The following is a 22767-nucleotide window of genomic DNA, read 5'->3' on the forward strand; positions in this document are numbered from 1 at the left end:
AACACATTCTGAATTTATGACCCCAAAGGTCACAGAAACCTATTTAAAAATAATTCATAAAGTTTACTAATTTGCAGTGGACCCTTGTACCTTTTGTAAAGAAACAGACGAAACATTAGAACACTTTGTTCTCATCATGTCCTGTGTTCATGTACTGGTCCACCTGCTGCTCACCCACTTCCACCTGAGAAATGTTAGACACGCTAAACATCCACACAAAATATAAGTAGATATATTGGCTAATACTAGCAATAAATATTGGCAATCTCAATTAAAAAATAGCATTATTAAAAAGTAATATTTGTAAAATCCCACTTAGTATGTTTCTTGTTCTCTTGACTTAATAAACAGCCAAGTCAAACTAATGTAGCTTTGCTAATTGTTCCAGAGGCAAACTGGGTCAAACAGCAACAGCGACTCTAAGAGGCTGAAATGTTTATTACGCTTCACCATTTACAGCCATGTCAAAGTCAGTGGATACAAGTCCAGACATGTGTTAAAGAAACTTTGCAGACTGTTCCCAGAGTCCAGTCTAAACACGGAGAAGCAACATTTAGTGAGAAACACTTCCAGAACATTCGTGCTGACTTTGAATACCTTTACACCCGGGTTGAGTTCTCATTTGATCAGTTCTTATCTTTTGTTTAAAGTTATTTTAATTTGCATTTTAAAGTTTTATGCTTTATATTTATTTTTATTTATAAACTGACGACTCCTGACGTTTTATGGATTTTGCAAAACAATGACTACAGAACAACTGATTAACTGTACAATTAACCCAAATAGTGAACGCAATAACTGCAGGACGTTTGGGTAAAATGTTGCATCAGAGATGAGGTTTCCTGTTATTATTAGGTACTTTTAATACAATGTTCTGTCTGTATTATGTTTAAATATATATATATATATTTTAACACTTATAAATACTTAATATACGTACTTTGTTTTAGTTGTTTTATTCTGTGTTTTCTTCACCCTGATGCTCGACCATTCTTCTATTAGCTCTTTGGTTGTTTTAACTGTTCTAATGCTGGACGAGACTGTTTAGCACAACGACTCTGTGAATATAACAGACTGTGTTCTTCACCGTGTCTTTATCCTGTGAGGTTTAAAATATTAAATATTAATCCAGATTTAAATAGAACAATTTAGTTTTCTTCACAGAAATGAATGAAATCCAGAGATAGAGGCCAACGATGTGGTGTCTTATACCCCTTTAAATGAAGAAGGCTTCACGACCCTACGAGATGTTATAATCTGATATATTTAGACTTTATTATTCTTTATACTGTGAACTTTTGCACATTCCTTGCAGAATGTACCTGCACAAAACTGTACAGCTCTACATTTTAAAAACAGATATATTATTCCAACGTTAAATCATTTTATTTGTTCATTTGTTCTTGTTTAGATTGATTTATAGTGTTTTATGTTTAAGGAGAAATAAACACGCTGACCTGTTGAAGAAGCTGTCAGTTATTTTATATCGATACATTGCTGTGAATTTGTTTTTAACTATCATTTGTTTAACATTTATTTATTTACAAGTAGTTTTTAATGTTTGAAGTGAAATAAAATACATTTATAAATACATGTGTGCTGCCTGTCTCACTATTCGGAAACATCCATAATGGAAGGCATTGAATGTCTGCAATTCAATTCATGACGTTGTTGCATTTGATTCGTTTAGATTTTCTGATTGCTATTCTTATATATATATAAAGAAGAAAGGAATATAAAATAATGTGTCGAGCTCTTCATACAGCAGCTGCCTCAGATATGAGACTGTCCCTGGGGTACAGATAATAGAGATAATATATTTACTCCAGTCCTCCAATAGAAATATCTTTAATGTGCTTTGTAGCTCGACTGCACCAGATCAAGTTGCTTCTGCAGGTTTATTTGCACAGCATGTTGTGCTCCGAACACATGGGCATGTGCGAAGGAGGATTTCTAAATCCTTCTCTAGAGGAAAGTATGCACATGTATAACATTCAGGTGACTCAGCAGAGCAGGTGAGGGGCCAGTCGAGGGTCTCGTTTCAGCTTCCAATCAAGAGTTTGGTACTTTTGAGGAGCTGCTTCCTTGTGCCTGGAACAAACACACGTGAATAATCAGATACACACACCCTTTGCTTTTGGGCCAAAACGCTTGCCGTTAATCTTCTGCAGTAACAGCGAGCAGAGTGATGCTTTTTCATAATTATATGACTTTGAATGGTTAGAATGTTAAAAATAAATACATTTTATAGAGTGGTGCAGGCACTGAGCATTTGACCACTTCTGGTTCTCTCAAAGTCAACGTTTCTTTTTATGGGTTTTTGGGTAGAGGCCTGAAATAAATGTGGTTAACACAAGATAAAAAGATTTTAAAGTTTTGTTCTTCAACATAAAATACGTCAGTAAATATCCCACTTGTGAATTTTGAAGCTTTTACATGTCTTACAGGTTAGGTGGCTTATGAGACTACACAACGTTGTGTAGTCGGTGTAGTCGAACCTCTGATTGAAGAGGAACAATGCGGATTCCGTCCTGGTCTTGGAACAACGGACCAACTCTTCACTCTTGCAAGGATCCTGGAGGGGGCCTGGGAGTACGCCCATCCGGTCTACATGTGTTTTGTGGATCTGGAGAAGGCGTATGACCGGGTCCCCCGGGAGATACTGTGGGAGGTGCTGCGGGAGTATGGGGTGAAGGGGTCACTTTTGAGGGCCATCCAATCCCTGTACGCCCAAAGTGAGAGTTGTGTCCGGATACTCGGCAGTAAGTCGGACTTGTTCCCAGTGAATGTTGGCCTCCGCCAGGGCTGCGCTTTATCACCAATCCTGTTTGTGATGTTCATGGACAGGATATCGAGGCGTAGTCGTGGAGGAGAGGGGTTGCAGTTCGGTGGCCTGAGGATCTCATCGCTGCTCTTTGCAGATGATGTGGTCCTGATGGCATCATCGGTCTGTGACCTTCAGCAGTCACTGGATGGGTTCACAGCCGAGTGTGAAGCGGTTGGGACGAGGATCAGCACCTCCAAATCTGAGGCCATGGCTCTCAGCAGGAAACCGGTGGATTGCCTACTCCGGGTAGGGAATGAGCCCTTATCCCAAGTGAAGGAGTTCAAGTACCTCGGGGTCTTGTTCGGGAGTGAGGGCACGATGGATCGAGAGATTGGCCGGAGAATCGGAGCAGCGGGGGCGGTACTGCAGTCACTTTACCATTGTGACAAAAAGAGAGTCGATCTTCGTTCCTACCCTCACCTATGGTCATGAAGGCTGGGTCATGACCGAAAGAACGAGATCACGGGTACAAGCGGCCGAAATGTGTTTTCTCAGACGGGTGGCGTCTCCCTTAGAGATAGGGTGAGAAGCTCAGCCATCAGGAGAGACTCGGAGTAGAGCCGCTGCTCCTTTACGTTGAAAGGAGTCAGTTGAGGTGGTTCATCTAGTAAGGAGCCACCTGGGCGCCTCCCTAGGGAGGTGTTCCAGGCACGTCCAGCTGGGAGGAGACCCCGGGGAAGACCCAGGACTCGGTGGAGAGATTATATCTCCTCACTGGGAACGCCTCAGGATCCCCCAGTCAGAGCTGGAGGATGTGGCCAGGAGAATGGAAGTTTGGGGTTCCTTACTGGAGCTGCTGCCCCCGACCCCCGATAAGCGGTAGACGATGGATGGATGGACAACGTTGTGAACACGAGCCCTCCTTTAGTTTAGTGGTGGTAACGTGAAGTCATGTGACCGCTGTGCAGTTTGTTTGTAGCCTAACGTTAGCTTTTTACTTCTAGTGATTGCATCTACGCTTTAGAAATCATCAAAGTGGTGTTAATATGTGGAGATTATCCTGCTGAACTAAAGGTGTAAGTATAATAAACTTATTTTCTGCCATAATTCAAAGTCTAATGGAAAAATCCCTTTTGGCTTTTTGTCGAGGGAACCAGTGCGATGCTAACTTCTGGGTCGGCCTACAAATATGTGTGTGTGTGTGTGTGTGTGTGTGTGTGTGTGTGTGTGTGTGTGTGTGTGTGTGTGTGTGTGTGTGTCTGTGTGTGTGTGTGTGTGTGTTGTGTGTGTGTGTGTGTGTTGTGTGTGTGTGTGTGTGTGTGTGTGTGTGTGTGTGTGTGTGTGTGTGTGTGTGTGTGTGTGTGTGTGTGTGTGTAGTACATGTTGAGGTGTTTCTTGGCGGCATGTATTCGTAGTGTTTTCTCAGAGCAGTAGGTCTGGTACTCTTCCTCCTGCTGCTCCGTCATGTTGAGCTGCTTCTTGTGGTACCACTGCTGTTTCCTCTGCAGTTCCTGTGTCTCCTAAACAAAGAAACTACATCTTTAAGGTCTTTGTCCTGCATTGGATAAAAGATGCACAATAACGTAATAACAACTTCATCTTTAACTTTTACACTAAAGATATTAGTGTAGGCAGGTGGAGAGAGAGTTAATATTGTATCTTTAACATCAACACCTCCATATGGCCACACCCTCATTATGAATACATGGTAGAAGGTCACCTTCAGAAAAATGCTATGAACTCCAGTATATTCAACCTTTAGTCAAACTGAAACGCACTGCTACCTTGAATTAAAGATTTCTCTAAGTTTGAACTTTGAATATTGTTGGAAACATTTGGGATAATGTAAGTACACAATTCAGTAAAATATTTAACATAGATCGAGTCGCTTTTAGACATATTAATGTGGAAATGTTACATGTTATACGTTAAAGTTCCTGCAGTGAATAAGGGATATAATATACATCATGAGTGAACTTTACCTTTTCATAGCGTTCCTGAATGAGGTCGGCGTGCTCCACCAGTCTCTGTTTAAACTCGGCCAAACAGTCCTGGTGGAGCTGCTTGGCGTCTTCGGCGCTCAGAGTCTCTGTGTTGTCCAGCCGAATGAGGAGAGGAGCCAGGATGTCCTTCTCCTTCTCCTGCAGCCACCGCTGCTCCTCCGCATCCAGACGCTCCTGCAACGGCAGAGAAATGGTCGACAAAGGACGTCACAGACACGTGTTTGGCTTTCCTGAAGGTGTTAGCCTGCTTGGACGTATTCAACTCTACTTTTGTCAGAAAAAGGTGTTTTTTGGCTGTTGAAACTGAACGACATTGTCAAAGGCCATTTTAAATGTCTTTAATATATAGTAGTTATTCAGTTGGTAGGTAAATAGATAACTAGTGATGGAGCAGTAATACCACAGTGTAGAAATACTCTGTAACAAGTCAAAGTCCTGCATTCTTACTTCAAGTAATGATCTCAAAGATGTTCATCTCAACACATTTCTGTTGTATCTTTGGCTGAACGCGGCAACACAATGGTGACTGAGCCTCCGGCCCACTGATGAAGCTTTTGTATTTGCAGTGTTTTACGTCTGTGGCGACAAAAATCACAAGCAGCATCTCCAGGAAGTGAGATCCACAAACACCTGCAACTCCCACCAAAGAGAATTGCTTTGTGGATCGAAGTACAAAAGTATTTGCATGAAAATGTATTTAAAGTACCAAAAGTAAAAGTTGTCATTCTACTGAATAACACATTTCAGAATGATATATGTTACCGTATATCATTGAAGCTAAACATTGAGTTAAAGGACGACTTTATATACTGCCGGGGAGCTTAATCCATAATCATTTAAAAGGTGATTTATATTTTGTATTAATGATCTTGACATTGAAAAGTAGTCAATAATAAGTAACTAATGTTGTCCGGGAACCATCACCTTACCGCGGTGGAGAGGTTTGTGTGTCCCTATGAACCATCACCTGTGTTGTCTGGAGCCTAGTGCTCCTGGTAGGGTCTCCCAAGGCAAATTGGTCTCAGGCGAGGGGCCAGACTAAGTATGGTTCAAAACGACTTCATGAAACAGAGGGAAAGAGAAGGAGAGATAATAGTCAATAATAAGTAACTAATGTTGTCGGAGAAATGTAGTGGAGTCAAAAGTCCAATATTTACCTTTAAGTATAAAGTAGCAACAATCTGAATTAAAGTGCCTCACTCCACTCACACACCACTGGCAGGTTGGTAGGTAAGTGTTGTCTCGAAGGGAAAGGGTCAACAGGAAGGTAGGAAACAGTTGCTGTTCAATGGGAATCTTGTCTCACCATTTCCTGTCTCTGGCTGCGGGCCCTGGCAGCTCCGGTTGTCGTCCACGGGGAGAAGTGAAGCTGAATGTCTCCCTCCTCCTGCTCTCTGCAGGCCACGATGTCTCTCACCTGCTCACACATTCACGTCTTTAACTTGAGTGAAAGTAGTAAACACCAAGATGTATTAGAAACTCCAGCATCATGGACGTTTCCCAGGTGCATCACATTGTCAGCTCTTCATGAGGACCTGACTGTGATTAACTGGGAGAGGTTTGACTGAGGGAGTCTGCAGCGACTGCTGGAGGGTTATACTCTGGATTCTGCAGGTCACGCATGCTTTGTAACAAATGCAGGCTCACGCACTCCCCATTACATTTTATATAAATCTTTAGGATGGTCCTCTTATTGCCAAGACATTGTTAGGCAAACTACCAACTTCTATCTCTGCAATAAGGACAGAGGGTCGTATGCTGTACAGATGTAACTGAGACACATAGGGTTCTATAAATAACATGTGAGTGATTGATTCATCTCCATCCTTTAATCCCTTCTTATTACTATGGGAACCACACCGTTTCTTTTCCTTATGTGTGCAGGTGTCCAGAAACCATGAATATTATGGGATGAATTGGGACACCACTGTACTGTGACTCCAGCTGACACTGAGGACACGTTACCTCTTTCTTAGATTCCCTGATCTGGAGAAGCACCTTGTCCTCATCCTTCATCAGGGCCACCAGCATCTCATGTAGAGCCAAAGTTTTAAGAGGCTCCTCGGATGGATCCACCTGAACGCCCACACAGACACAAATGTTGTGATTGTTGGAGAGTGAGAAACAGGAACAGCTCTGAGACTTTTACTTTGAAAGGCTGTGAAACCTGCTGTATGTCTTAGTGTGTGTTTGTTGTACCTGGAAGCTGGAGACCATGTCTTGTGTGAAGTCCTCGGCCTTCTTATTTTCTGTTGACTCTCGCGGTTTGATGAAGCTTCTCTTTGAAGGGATGAATCTGTGATCCTCTAAGTGATAGGTCAACTCGATACGTCTTTGAGCCAATAGGAACACTCGCTCGGCCACGTCTTCGTTGGCCGGCTTGGATCTGTTCCTGTGGAAACGCTCCACCACTTTCTGTACACACACACACACACACACACACACACACACACACACACACACACACACACAGTGACCAGCTGAGAGAAACAGACAGGACGTCAGAAGGAATGAAAGATGTTGGACTAACATAATATAAAAAACATTTCACCTGAAATGATTCTCAACTATCCTGAGCGACTGATATCATTTATAAAATGATGGTAAAATGACCCCAGTGTGAATTTGTTTTGCTTTATGTTTACATCATTTTACCTGAACTGGTCGGTCATCCAGATTAATGTTGGAATCTGGTTTTGAAAGCTGTGTGTCGAAGACAGCGTGCCGGTAACAGAGGAAGTCCTTCCGGCCCTCGAAGAACTCTGTCATTTCACCTGGTGACTCCACCCTCCGCACCAGATCTTCAACACCAACATTGCTGAACTCCATCTCACGCTCCGTGTGTGTGCTCTTGGATGTGTACCTGTGAACTGAGCAAAACCCGTAACACTGAGGGAACAACGTTTAAGATCAAAGGCCATCGAAGCCCAGAAGGGATTTTATTAAAATGATATTTTAAACTTGAAACTGAAAATGTAATTCCACAATATCATCATTGAGCGCTGTACATCCTGTCCACACGTCAGCAGGCCTAACATTGTGTTGTCAGGCTCTTGTTGGTTCTGTTATAAGAGCTGTCCCTCTTGTCTCTATGTACTACATGCTCTGTTTCTATCTACATTTATTTTGACTACTTTTATGGTTGATTGTATTTTCTATGCTTTTATTCTTAACGTCTGTGCTTTTACTTATTGGACTACAGATGAAAAATGTACTTTCTGGCTAACTCATATTTTCAGAAGTGTTATTACAGTGTTCCTACAGCTGAAGGCAAGTTAGACACAAATATTAATTATGTTTAATGTCAGAAACGAGCTCTATTATCCTGCAGAGTTTAAACACTTGCTTCACAAAGTACACCGTGCCTCACATACATTATCTGGTACCAGTGTCAGCCGTGCTGCATAATGAACATGAACAAATGAAATGAACATCTGTAAAAACGTAGCGAGCAGCTGCCAGATTGTGAGCACGCAGAGGAAGCTACGCACATGGCGGACACAGTATAACAACAGGAGGAGGAAAGAATGTCATTTAGTTATCCCACATAAAACAACCGTTACTGAATGAGGGTTGAAGACGCTCCATTATGTTTCAGTTTGTTTTGTTGTTGTTTGTAAACAGATGTGTGCTACAGGTCAGTTACATGTGTCTTTGGTTCAGTGAACTTTTAACTGGATTTACATAAAAGGTGGAAACGTCGTACACGTTTGAAGCTTTCTGTGATGAAGCTGTCGACCTCGTTGACCTCCCTCTCCTCCAGGTGGTCGTTTCTGTGCTGATACCACTCCTTCACCATGACGACATCAGTGCCTTCAACACACACACACACACACACACACACACACACACACACACACACACACACACACACACACACACACACAGCTTGTCTCTTTGTGCTGAAAACAACTGAACTGTTCTTTAGAAGTCATCCGTTTCTCCTGAACACTCACAGTTCAGGTCTTTGTATGTAGTCAGTCGTGTGATCAGCCCGTCTGACATCAGGTCCGGTGCAAACTTCTCCAGCTTTGCTTTTCTGTACTGGGTCACCTTCTGTGTTCCCGGCCAGCAGGTCTCCAGGTCTGCAGACGAACGCAGAGGCAGCAGTTTGTGGAGGTTTTACAGCATCATGTGTTTGTGTATTTTATTACACCCTCTTGGAAATCCCACTGTGACGCTAACTCCCCCGGGAGAAACTGTGGAAATCTAAATGCAAATGATCTCCGTGTTTTCTGGGATTGCCCTGTTATTAAATATTTGTGGAGAGCGATACATAATGTCTATAATGCCCCTGGAGAGTAAGACCTTATTTTTGGGACTCATATCTCAAGAAGGATTTATTCATTTAATGATTAATTAAGGATTAATTCACGGATGGATATTACAATGGACATTTACAAAATGGAGAAGATAACAGCATATTTTACCCACAAGTGGAAAACTGTTGACTATGTAACGCTCCAGAGGCAAGCTTTCATTTAGCAAAAGTATGATTATATGGTGGAGAAACCATCACTCCCTAATTGTTTGTCACAAACCTTAAAATGGGAATTTCATACGTACAATAAATGGATGATGGACATACAATATTATAATATTTATGGGATTGTGTTTGATGCTGAATGCTATTTAAAAGATATACTGAGAAGACGTTAGAGAGCGGCTGGATATCAGCACTGATCTGTGTCTTTGTGCACTTTATTTGAATAGAAGTCATTAAGGTGTTTCATGTTTCTGTCTTGATGCTTTAATGTTTTGTCAGTTTTGTCAGCTGTGATCCTGAACATCTCCATCTTTATAGATGTCATAAAATAAACACTACGTTGCAAACAAACAGGTAAAGAGCGTACAGGGTGATGTACAGAATCAGCACACGGCACCATCAGGTAAATACTGCTCGTGTGGACTTCCTGTACCTTGTTTTGAGATCGGGATGTCACTGACCCAGGATCGTGGCATCTCAAAAGCTCGGGGCTGCTCCTCCTCCTTCATAAACAACAAAGTGTTGAACTTCATTCATCCTAAAATCATGTTTCAGTTTCATTTAGCTGTAAATTGTATTATTCTTTCTTTCTTGTTACCTATAATGACAAACAGGTGATAAGAGTGTGTTTGTTGAGGCCTGTTTGCAGCAGGACGGTGTGTGTGGGGTTGAGTCAGAATAAACTGCAGTGTGTGTGTTCATGGTACTGAAGGAACATGTCAGTGCAACAGTGAGGCTCACTGATGTGTTAATAGTTGTTGGACAGTAATGGAGCTCTGTGGCCCAGAGGAAGAAGAGACACACACACACACACACACACACACACACACACACACACACACACACACACACACACACACACACACACACACACACACACAATACTTGTTAGTCGATACATTCACCGCTGCTTTCAATCTTTTAATGGGATTTATTGACACTAATAAAAATATCATCCTTATCTTCAAAGGTGTTTTCCTGCCTGCTGACGATTATTTTCTAGATTAATCGCTTGGTCTAATTTTATAAACTTGTGAAAAATGTCCATCCCAGTTTCTCCAAGTCCAAGATGAAGTCTTTAAATGTCTCGTCTTTCAGTCCAAACCCCAAAGATATTCACTTTAATATCATGTGGAAACAGAAAAACATTTTTGGCCATTTTTACATGAAAAGTTACTTTAACAATTAATCGATTAACTAAATAGTCGGCGCTTATTTTCCTGTCGGTTGAATAATCGCTGCAGCTCTACTTTTAGGTCTTAATATCCACTATCAAAACTACTACATAGGGTGAGGGTATAAACTCATATACACACACAGAGAAAAACACACATACACACACCTCCACATCATTGGTGATTTTGCTCATCAGCTTACTCTCCTTTTTCTTCAACACATCAAGAATCAGCTGCTTTTTGTAGGTTGCACCGAACAGGACTGGCTCCCATATCTTTAAGTCTTCCAGGTCATACACCATATCCTACACACACACACACACACACACACACTTTCAGATGTATTGTCTCTATTGTTTCGACGAGTGTGTGTGGAGTTGTCGTGGACTCACAGCGCAGCCGTTCCTGCAGTCCTGCATGTTGACGTAGTAGTTGAGATTGTTCCACACGCTCTCGATGCCCAGGAAGTTGTCATTGTCAGTGGTGTAGCTGTTCCCGGTCAGCGGGTCGATGAAGAAGTTCTCCTGGACGCTCCGACTCCCTGACAGCACCAGCACCCAGCAGTGCACCCGCAGTCCTTGCAGGGGGTCAGCAGGTCGCTGCTCACTCTCCTGTTCATAAAGGGAAAGAAAAGGTCAAAGGAGGGAGAGTAGAGACGGAAGGCTTTAATATCTAACTTGAAGCTTTATTTCAGGATGCTTGCTCATGTGTGCTGCGATGTCAGAACATGCAGTTTGGCTTTTATTAGAAGTGTACGGAGCCGCCATTATCTCTATCTGTTCAACCAACAAGAAGCTCTTTCTCTGTGTCTGTAGTGGAAGACTGGAGGTGGGCCACTTTTATACAAAGTCACGTTAAATCAGGGAAATGTTGTATTTTTTAATCTAATATTTGCTTCAATAAATTATGAAATATATTTCCATCGTCACATTATTTGTGTACGTTTGTCTCTAGCTTTTATTACAGCAACAATATTATTAAACATCTTTTTGAATTATGATCAGCTGTGAAACACAATGTGATGAACTCAGAACTCCGGTTACTGTGTGTTTACTTTAGAGTCTTATTCGTTATTTGACACCATGCAGACTTCATGTGTCACCTCTTGTGGAACAGCACAAGATTACATTCTCTGTTCCTGACAACAATATGACTTTTTATGGTGTTTATGAATCTATTAATGACAGTCTAATGATTTATAATGTTTTAGTAACTATGCCACGAGAGAAATGATCGATATTTGAGAGTAATTTCAACTCATTCTCTGAGAACAAGGTCTGTGAATGGTATATAGCTCACACAGGGACTCACTGTCTAACTGTGGAGTGTTGCTTTACCAGTACAAACATCATGTTACCTGTAGTTTGTGTTTCTGAAACCTCGCAGCCTCTGCATCCTGTTTCTTCTTCTCCTGCTGCGTCACAAAGTTACTCTTCAGCTCCCTCAGAGGTTTCACTGTGTATTTGTTCTCCTGCGGCTCCTGCTCTGAGATTACACTCTGCACATACAAACACAAAGCACAAGCAGACAGACACATTCATATCTGTGAGTCACCGATCTATCTGACAAGCTGGTTACCGCTCTTTATATGTGCAGCAGTAATGAACATCAGTCATGAACACTGAACACAGCACTGACCTTGACCTCAGTGTCCAGCAGGGGGCACTCCTGCAGACTCTGGTCCAGCAGACACATCTCTTTGACAGCGTAGCCGCTGACACAGTAAACGTCGTAGTGGGCCCCGAGCAGCAGGCTGCACAGCAGGGTGGCACATTCAAAACATGTGGCTCTCTGACTCTGCAGCACCGAGCTGGAGGAGAACAAATACCTGGGCTGGGACAGCAACACACAAGGACAGATTTCTGAATGGGCCTGCTGGGCACAGGTTAGGGGGTCCCTGAGCCAGATCTTCTGTTTGAAGTTACTGCTACCTACAGTTACTGCTTGAAGTCACAAAGAGACACAAAATGACCAAAAGGGACGCAACTCTATCACCAAGAATGACTAAAACGAGGCACAAATGACCACAAAGAGACACAAAACGTCTATTAAAATAATGCAAAACAAGCACAGGGACACACAAAGAGACGCAAAATGACTACAGAGCACATTCAATTAAATTGGCATTTAATTAGATTAAACACGGAGGCATCAAGTTGGCTATATTAGAGCTTTCAGAAAAACCTGAGTTTCACAGTCGTGATTGTGATTTGGAAGTTGACGTGAACAGTGTCTACAGTCAGGAACTGTAGTCATGGTAACCACACACACACACACACACACACACACACACACACACACACACACACACACACACACTTCTTGAGATTGCTTTTAGCTTTGAAAGGTGCTTTACAAATAAAATGTATTATTATTATTATTATTATTATTATTATTATTATTATTATTATTATTATTATTATTATTCCAACACCTACTTAAATAAGTGGACCAAATGATTATGTGGTCATTCGTGTTGCTCTTCTCACCAGGCCTTCAGGCGGCTCCAAAGGGTCCAGAGACAGGAAGTTAGCCACGAAGGAGGCACAGCCCCCCCAGGTGAGAAGTTCAGGGAACACTGTCGGTGTGGGCCGAAGCGTCATGGACACAAACTTCTGAATATTAGAAAAACAAACACTGGACTCAGACAGAGGTACATTAGTATATGGAAGGATGGTGATAAGAAAACACAATAAGTTGATGAACTTACATTCTCAGGATAATCGTGAAAATCTCAACAGTGACTTGAAAACGTCCAGATTGCTATCAAGGTAAAGAAGTGACAAATAGAGCCTGATATAAAGAAAAACATGTCTTCATGTACACAGGGGGTGTCACAGTCCCATCTGTATACCTAGTGTTTTCCGGTCCATGTTTTCCCTGTCTCTTTGTGTGTGTGTGTGTGTGTGTGTATGTGGCAGGGGCACGGTCAAAGACTTCAGCAGCTGATCTCATTCAACCCATCAACTCCAATCTGCTCACCTGTCTACAATCAACTCATCCCAGCACAGTTTATCTACCCCGGTCTTCCAGTCACTCATCGCCAGGTTGTTGTTTCTACTACCCCGGATCACTGCATAACTTGTCGCTCAACTTCTGCCTGCCTGCCTGCCTGCCTGCCTGCCTGCCCGCCTGCCCGCCCTCCCCATTATTCTCTCACCATCTAGCCAGTATTGTTTTAATAAACTATTTAAACTTACTCCGTTTCCAGAGTCTAGTGTTCTGCGCCTGGGTCTCCTCTGGACGTACACATAACAGAACAATCTGGCCAACATGAACCCAGCAGACACTGACTCGCTCCGTGAGGCTCTCGCTAACCAGGGTGTTCTCGTGGGTCGCCATGACCAAGCACTCCCTGAGGTAATGAACAATATTCAATCACTATCTACCAACATGGCACAGCTGGGACATCAGCTGAGCCTGGTTTCTACTCCCCTCACACTTTCTGCTCCGACCAACCCTCTGGAGACTTTAGCCTCATCCTCCAGTACGTGAGCCTAACACTCCCACTCCCAATCGTTATTCAGGAGACTTAGGGACATGTAGGTTTTTTTTGTGTTTTTTTTTTTTTGTGTTCGCTAGTCTTTGAGCAGCAGCCCGCTACATATGTTTGTGACAGGGCAAGATAAGTTACATTATTGGGCTACTCACTGATCGAGGTCTAGCCTGGGGTTCAGCTATATGGGAGGGTCAGGGTCCTCTTTGTTTTTCACTCCCAGAGTTTTTAGTGGAGATGAGGAAAGTGTTTGATCACCCGGTCAGCGGTAGGGAGGCGTCACAACGTCTTCTTGCCTTACGACAAGGGTCCCGTAGTGTAGCCGAGTTTTCAGTTGAGTTTCGTACACTAGCAGCTGAGGCCGGTTGGAACGACTCAGCTCTCTAGGGAGTTTTTCGTACAGGGTTAGAGGATGCTGTTAAAGATGAGTTAGCGGTGAGGGACGAGTCTGCCAGCTTGGACGACTTAGTGTCGTTAGCCATAAGATTGGACAACCGTCTTAGGGAACGACGCAGGGAAAGGGCTAGTCGGTCCTCAGGGTTGTCTTCTTCTCAGGTAGTTCCTCCTTCTCCAGCTAGACTCTGTGCAGATCTTGTTGTTTACCCTAATACCAACCAGGTAGTCTCCTCTTCCCACCTATCTTCTGTGGAGCCGATGCAACTAGGCAGAGTCCGACTCCCTCCCGACGAAAGTCTCAGGAGACTCAAAGAGAGACTCTGTATGTATTGCGCTCACTCCGGCCATTTCCTGGCCTCCTATCCCCAGCTACCAAAAGAGGGAGCTCGTCAGTAAGGATGGGGATACTGGCGAGCAAGACCACTTCTTCTGCCCCACAAGACCGAAGACCCCTGCAGGCCACATTGTTGGTGAACCAACAAGCTATCTCCCTGCCAGCCCTGGTTGATTCTGCAGCAGATGAGAGTTTCCTGGACGCCCAATTAGTGGTCTCGGCCGGTATCGCTACTCAACCTCTAGAGGGTTGAATGAAAGGTTCCTGGCCCAGGTCACTCATATAACTGAACCACTTCATCTCATCCTGTCAGGCAACCTACCATGAAGAGATAAGGTTTCATGTTATGCCTTCTCCCCACACACCCCTAGGACTAGGCCAGCCCTGGTTGAAATTGCACAACCCCCACATAGACTGGTTAACTGGTCAAGTCAAGAGTTGGAGCTCTTTTTGTCACTCCTCCTGCCTGCAGTCTGCACTTTCCCCAGCGGGTTGCACCAGACCCACATCCAAACCCGAGTCAGTCAACTTGTCTGCAGTTCCTGCTGTTTATCATAACCTGGGAGAGGTCTTTAGTAAACAGCGGGCCCTGTTTCTGCCTCCTCATCGACCTTACGACTGTGCCATTGACACTCTTCCCGGCGCTCCTCTACCTTCAAGCCGCCTATTCAACCTGTCCCGACCTGAGCAAGAGGCCATGGAGGTCTATATCCGGGACTCTCTCGCGGCTGGTCTCATAAGACCATCTTCATCCCCTGTGGGAGCGGGTTTCTTTTTTGTGGCTAAGAAGGATAAATCGCTTCGGCCATGTATTGATTATCGGGGTCTGAACAACATTACTATTAAGAACAAGTATCCCCTGCCCCTCATCAATTCAGTCTTTGAGCAATTACATGGAGCTACCGTCTTCTCCAAGCTCGACCTCAGGAACGCTTACCATTTGGTCCGCATACGGCAGGAGGATGAGTGGAAGACGGCATTTAACACCCCCCCTTGGTCATTTTGAATACCTGGTGATGCCATTTGGACTCACCAATGCACCCACCGTTTTCCAGGCTCTAGTGAATGATGTCCTCCGAGACCTGCTGAATCGTTCTGTATTTGTTTATTTGAACGACATCCTGATTTTTATTTTTATTTTTTTCCCGCACTTTTGAGGAGCATGTACAACACGTGCAACAAGTTTTCCAAAGGCTTCTGGAGAATAAATTGTTTGTGAAGGCCGAGAAATGCAAGTTTCATGTGGATTCGGTGGACTTCCTGGGGTACATTGTCGAGAGGGGGCAGGTCAGGACGGATCCAGAAAAGGTTCAAGCAGTGGCTCAGTGGCCCCAACCTACCACTCGGAAGCAGCTTCAGCGTTTCCTGGGTTTCGCTAACTTCTATCGCCGGGTTGCCGGACCCCTTAATGAACTTACATCCCCGTCAGCATCCTTCTCATGGACTCCTCAGGCTGAGGGTGCATTTACAGAGCTGAAGAAACGGTTAACGTCAGCTCCGGTCCTCATTCATCCCGACCCAGCTTTGCAGTTTATCGTCGAGGTGGATGCCTCCAACTCTGGAGTAGGGGCAACTGCTCCATCCTTGTGCTTTTTTCTCCAGACGCCTGTCTGGGGCTGAACAGAACTACGATGTCGGCAACAGGGAACTACTCGCGGTTAAGCTGGCCTTGGCGGAGTGGAGACACTGGTTGGAGGGGACCGAGCAGCCGTTCATCGTCTGGACGGATCACAGGAACCTGGCTTACATTCAATCCGCCAAGAGACTAAATTCCCGGCAAGCTCGCTGGGCATTGTTCTTCGGCAGGTTCAATTTCACACTGACTTTTCGTCTAGGTTCCAAGAACGGTAAACCTGATGCTCTATCCAGACTGTTTTCCATTGACCAGGATTCGGCAACCCCTGATACTATTGTTCCCTCTTCCAGCATAGTGGGCGTTGTTACGTAGGAGATAGAGGGAGTTATCAGGAATGCCCAAAAGGATCAACCTGATCCTGGTAATGGTCCAAATAACCGTCTGTTTGTTCCCGATTCTGTGCGCTCCCAGGTTCTTCAGTGGGTTCATGCCTCTCGTTTTGCCTGCTACCAAAGGGTTAACTGGACACTTTCCCTGCGTCGCTGTCACTTTTGGTGGTCTTCGATGGAGGTTGATTCCCGGGCCTTTGTTCTTGCCTGCATGGTCTGCGCCCACAGTAAGGACTCCCACCAGGCTCCTTCCGGTTTGCTTCGGCTGCTCCCAGTTCCTAGTCGCCCGTGGAGTCACATAGGTTTGGATTTTGTTACTGGTTTGCCACTTTCCCAAGGAAACACAGTCATTCTCACCATTGTGGACAGATTCTCCAAGGCCAACCCCTTCCAAGCTCCCCACTGCCTTCGAGACTGCTGGTCTCCTGGTCAACCATGTGGTCCGTTTACATGGCATCCCCAGTGACATCGTCTCTGACCGGGGACCACAGTTTTCGTCTCAGGTATGGAAGGCATTCTGTCGTGCTATTGGGGCATCTGTTAGTCTTTCCTCTGGTTATCATCCAGACTAATGGGCAGATGGAGCGGGCCAACCAAGACCTGGGGTCCATGCTATGGTGCGTCACAGCTCAGAATCCCTCTTCCTGCAGTGTTCATATTCCCTGGATCGAGTATGCCCACAATTCGCTCTCCTGCGCCGCCACGGGTATATCTCCATTTGAGTGTTCTTTGGGATATCAACCACCTTTCTTTCCAATCCAGGAGGACGAGATTGCGGTGCCCTCAGTCCAAGCTCATCTGCGTTGCTGCAGGAAGATTTGGAGGGGTGCTCGCTCGGCTCTGCTGAGGACCACTGAGCGTAACCAACGCATCGCCGACCGTCACCGGACCCCCGCACCAGAGTGGAAAATAGGTCAGAGAGTTTGGCTATCTTCTAAAGACATTCCATGACAGGCAGAATCCAAGAAGTTAAAGCTTTGTTTCATTGGTCCATTTGAGGTGGAGAGGGTAAATAACCCATCCGCGGTCAGACTGAAATTACCATCATCCCTGAAGCTTCATCCCATCTTTCATGTATCTCAGTTGAAACCAGTTTCCTCTAGTCCTTTGTGCCCTCCTACCGTCGCCCCTCCACCCACCCGAATCATCGACAACCACCCGGCCTACACGGTCTGACGACTGTTGGACATCTGACGACTGTTGGACATCCGCCGACGGGGCCGTGGGTACCAGTACCTGGTGTATTGGGTGGGATACGGTCCAGAGGAGAGGATGTGGTTGTCCCGCAGGCTCATACTGGACCACTTTCTCATTCGGGGGTACTGTCACGGTCCCATCTGTATCCCTAGTGTTTTCCGGTCCATGGTTTCCCTGTCTCTTTGTGTGTGTATGTGGCAGGGGCGCGGTCAAAGACTTTAGCAGCTGATCTCATTCAACCCATTAACTCCAATCTGCTCACCTGTCTACAATCAACTCATCCCAGCACAGTTTATCTACCCTGGTCTTCCAGTCACTCATCGCCAGATTGTTGTTTCTACTACCCCGGATCACTGCATAACTTGTCGCTCAACTCCTGCCTGCCTGCTGTACCATCATTCTCTCACCATCTGCCTACTAGCGAGTATTGCTTTAATAAACTATTTAAACTTACTCCGTTTCCAGAGTCTAGTGTTCTGCGCCTGGGTCTCCTCTGGACGTACCCATAACAGGAGGGACCTTATGATTTATGATTACCTTATTTAAGAATGTTCTGTTTTTAATGTTTTTGTTTGTTTGTTCACTGTCTAATTTATATAAACATATTTTATATTTAATGTTTGTTTATATTTTAGATTCTCTTTTTGTTTTGACGTGTGTGATTTTTTAAACATATTTATTGAGCGTTGTTGAAGAGAGCCTGAGATGCAAGAAGTTGAACTTCACTAAAAAGATGTTCTATCTGTGATGCAATAAAAATATTTGTTTTGTTTCTTTACAAAATTCAAAAAGTGATTCCAGTATGTGTTAGTGACTTTCAAGACTTTTATGCATATTTTGAGGATTATCAGGATAATGTCGTAAATCAGTTATTGTGGATAATGGTGACATGAAAAGTTTATATTGTCCCGTGTCTCCTATATGGGCTGTTTGAAGATGTAGGGACGGGGTGGCGTTTCTCTCCCCGAGAGAGGAAAAGAGAAGAAAGTTGATGCAGAAACTCGTCCAGTAAATTGAGATTGTTAATTTTACCTTAACGCCACATTCGTTGACAGGGCATAGCAGCAGCGGTTTGCGGTCGGGATACAAGTGTGAATACTGACGCTGGAAGTTGTCGCCGATGGCCAACAGTCGACTCTCGTCGGGGAAGTTAATTCTGTAGGACTCTGGACACAGCCCGTCTGCCTGGTCCACCTTCAGACTGGTGAAGGACAGCAGGAGAAGACAGTCAAATAAATCTAATAATAATCTAAATCATCACAATCTTTGATGTAATTAGATGCTGAATCATTTTAACCAGATCTGCACACCAGACATTTATAATTGGCCTGTAAACATTTCTTTACATTATTTTTACTCATCTCAGTACAAAATCTAAATATTAAGTCCATGTGAACTATAGTGAGAAAGAAACTGATGAAACTATTAACTTGATCGTCTTTTTACCTCATTTAATTTGTCTTGTAAAGCACTTTGAGCTAAATCTCTTGTAGGAAAAGTGCTCTTAAAATAAAGTTTATTATTAATATTATAAAACTATTTAGAGATAGTTTAACTTCGTAAAATACTTAAATGACTAATTGTTACAGCCCTAAATGTATTAATATATATATTGAATGCAACAGTTAGTAGTTGTTTAGTCATTTGAAGGCACAGACTCACTTTGTATGGCCTCCTTCAGTGTGTGAGTGTGTTGTGTGTTTATAAGTGGTGGACACTCACAGAAGCTCCTGAGGAGCTGAAACATGGAGAGTTCCCTCCAGCTTCTTCGGCTCCTCCTCCTCCTCCTCCTCCTCCTCCTCCTCTCGTGTCTCTCCTCCTCTGACTTGCTCCTCACTGTCTGACTCCAGTACAGTCTCCATCTTTAATAAAAGTGTGAAATGTGAGCCACAGAACAGCCGGTCAGAAACAAAGGATGTTCTCATGAACCTGACGAGCAGCTCATGATGAATCATCACTGTCCTGTCGCCTACAGAGACTTTGCTTCCTGTGTTTGTGTGTCGTGGATGTTTGTTTGCTGTGGTCTTGTTTTTGTGCTGTTTGTATTCTGTAACTTTATATCTGCACTGATCAGGAGTTGTGCTCTTAATGTCGTTGTATTCTGTACAATGACAATAAAGGCTTTTTATCATATTTCTATTCTGCTTGTAAAGATATTTCAGGTCGTCTCTCATTTAAAGACACGATGGGGATAAAGATATGCAAAGATTACTTATTTTGCATTAAAGTGAAATTCAATATTGCAAACCCAACATGGAAAACACTTCAGCCAATTGTACATGTTATATTGTACCACACACCTGGTCCGTATTCTGAATATTTATCTGAATTCTCAGAGTTTTTATCAAATTTAGACATTCAAACATCCATACATCCATCCATCCATCCATCCGTCCGTCCATCCATCCATCCATCCATCCATCCATCCATCCATCCATCCATCCATCCGTCGTCCACCGCTTATCCGGGATCGGGTCGCGGGGACAGCAGCTCCAGTAAGGAACCCCAAACTTCCCTTCTCCGGGCCACATCCTCCAGCTCTGACTGGGGGATCCTGAGGCGTTCCCAGGCCAGTGAGGAGATATAATCTCTCCACCGAGTCCTGGGTCTTCCCCGGGGTCTCCTCCCAGCTGGACGTGCCTGGAACACCTCCCTAGGGAGGCGCCCAGGTGGCATCCTTACTAGATGCCCGAACCACCTCAACTGGCTCCTTTCAACGTAAAGGAGCAGCGGCTCTACTCCGAGTCTCTCACGGATGGCTGAGCATCTCACCCGATCTCTAAGGGAGACGCCACCCGTCTGAGAAAACACATTTCGGCCGCTTGTACCCGTGATCTCAGTTCTTTCACATTCAAACAGTTAAAGTTATTATTGTAGATGACTTTAATGTCCATGTGACGTCGATAGTAACAGCCTTAATACTGTGTTTATCTCATTGTTGGATCTGATTGTGTTCAGTCAGAATGTACATAGACACACTCACTGTTTTAACCCTCGACCTTGTTCTGACACATGACATTGAACATTTGTTAGTCTTTCAACATAATCCTCTTTTATCGGACCATTTTATAATAACTTTTGAAGTCCTGTTCCTGGACTACAAGTTACTAGGCAACAGTTCCCACACTAGATGTCTTTATGATAGTGCTGTAGTTACATTTAAGGAAGTGATTCCATCAGCATTTAATTCACACCATGTCTCAATGTAACGGAGGACTCCTTAGTCCCAACCCCGACATTGATGGTCTTGTTGATCGTGCTGCAGGCTCACTGTGAATGACACTGGACTCTGTCGCTCCTCTAAAAAAGAAGTTAATGACACAAAGAAAGCTCCACGGCACAACCCCGAACCTGCAAACTCCTCCTCCAAGGTGGAAGAATCTCTTCTAGTCTGTAGATAATATTAAAACATCTCAGAAGGCTCTCCGTAATGCCAGAGCAGCGTATTCCTCATCATTAACAGAAGAGAATAAGAACAACACCAGGTTTCTTTACAGCACTGAGGACGACAGAGAGCCACAGCTCTACTGAGCTCACTATTCCCACATCCCTTAGTAGTGAGACTTCAAGAGCTTCTTTAACCATACAATTATAATTATTAGAGACTAAATCAATCACCTCCTGCCCTCAGCCTGTACAGATGTATCTTCTACCAGCTTAAAAACAGCTGTAAAACCTGATTATATATATATTTAAGCAATAGCTCACGACAGGCCGTGGTATAAGGGGGTTGTCGATCTCTGCTTCGCGTCGGGCCGAACCACGCCCCTTAACTGTGATATAATGACCATATATCACGGTCTGAAGTGAGCTATTGCTTTTATAAAACGGTTACCAAGTGTGGCAATATGAAAGAAAAATACACACTCCAATTCAAATAGTTTTTATTATTAAATAATGATGTTCAAAATAAAATAGTCCCCCGTTGCCTGCTGCACAAAACATAGTGCGAGGTGGTTGCTATGCAACAACACTAACAGCTAGCGAACATATTTGCTCTACCTGCTCTTCAGTAGCTCTGCATGTCGTCTTTTAGGGGCTCTCTTCTCTGGAGATAGGCACTGATCGATCCACTCCTCCAGAGTAAAGCTTTGTAAGTTTGTTTCTAAACGGACCTAATTTAACAGCTGTAACGGTTGTAGCTTTTTCTCCGCCGCGGAGGGATACTGACTTGTTGTGAAAAGTAACTACAATTCTACCTGTGATATACGCTCATTATACCACGGCTAAGAACCAATCAGATTGCTTGATTTGACATGTCCGTTTTATAAATATATATATATATATATATATATATATATATATATATATATATATATATATATATATATATATATAGACTGCTTTTCTCTCATCGACCTTCAACAACTAACTTCAACTTCTTCTTCTAAGCCATCAACCTGTCTCTTGTACCTGATTCCAACTAAACTGTTAAAAAACGTTTCACCCTTAATCAACACTTGTTTAAATGAAATATGATCCACCTGTCTTTACTATCAGGCTGTGTACCACAGTCAGTGAAAGTAGCTTCATAACAAACCTCTTCTTAAAAAGCCCAGTCTTGATCCAGACGTTTAAGCCAACTATAGATCAATCAAGAAACACCGGTAAAAATCACCGGTAGCGTTAATAACTGTGGAATGTGAATTAAGCTAACGTTACAATAACAAACTGTGTTAGCGTTAAGTTACAAGAACTATTAAATATATATATTAAAGTATATAAAGTATTTAAAGCTGTACTCACCCAGTCCTACAGAAATTAACAGGTTTTGTTTGGAGGATCTTTTCTGTTTAGCTCACTAACGTCTCGAGCGTTGAGAGTACTCCGTGTCCATGGTAACAGCCTGACGTGATGACGTGTGACACGTTGCCTTCACGTGCTCTCAGAGATAATTAAACGTTATACACACGGTGTAGATAACGAGGACGTTCATTGTTTAAAGTCA

The 22767-nt window shown here is 43.6% G+C and overlaps 1 protein-coding gene across 7 annotated transcripts; it reads right to left on the reverse strand.

The window, feature by feature from the left end:
- Positions 1–1294: 1294 nt before the first annotated feature.
- LOC115010555 (dynein regulatory complex subunit 7-like) lies at positions 1295–22677 on the reverse strand. 7 transcript variants are annotated; one of them, XM_029435185.1, is made up of 18 exons: positions 22566–22677; positions 19542–19681; positions 18852–19020; positions 12921–13046; positions 12070–12264; positions 11789–11929; positions 10824–11042; positions 10599–10736; positions 9690–9759; positions 8727–8855; positions 8455–8583; positions 7426–7640; positions 6970–7185; positions 6736–6846; positions 6077–6187; positions 4750–4944; positions 4148–4287; positions 1295–2091 (listed from the first exon to the last, which is right to left on the reverse strand). In XM_029435185.1, the coding sequence occupies exons 2-18, from the start codon at positions 19679–19681 to the stop codon at positions 2004–2006; spliced, it is 2532 nt and encodes an 843-aa protein (XP_029291045.1). In that variant the 5' UTR covers positions 22566–22677; the 3' UTR covers positions 1295–2003. The 7 variants fall into 7 exon arrangements, with proteins under 7 accessions (XP_029291045.1, XP_029291047.1, XP_029291044.1 ...); XM_029435187.1 differs by lacking the exons at positions 4148–4287; positions 22566–22677 and adding an exon at positions 3898–3935 and having other exon boundaries at positions 19542–19914; XM_029435184.1 differs by lacking the exon at positions 22566–22677 and having other exon boundaries at positions 19542–19914.
- Positions 22678–22767: the final 90 nt, after the last annotated feature.

The sequence above is a fragment of the Cottoperca gobio genome, chromosome 7 (assembly GCF_900634415.1).
Source record: "Cottoperca gobio chromosome 7, fCotGob3.1, whole genome shotgun sequence".
Lineage (NCBI taxonomy): Eukaryota > Metazoa > Chordata > Actinopteri > Perciformes > Bovichtidae > Cottoperca > Cottoperca gobio.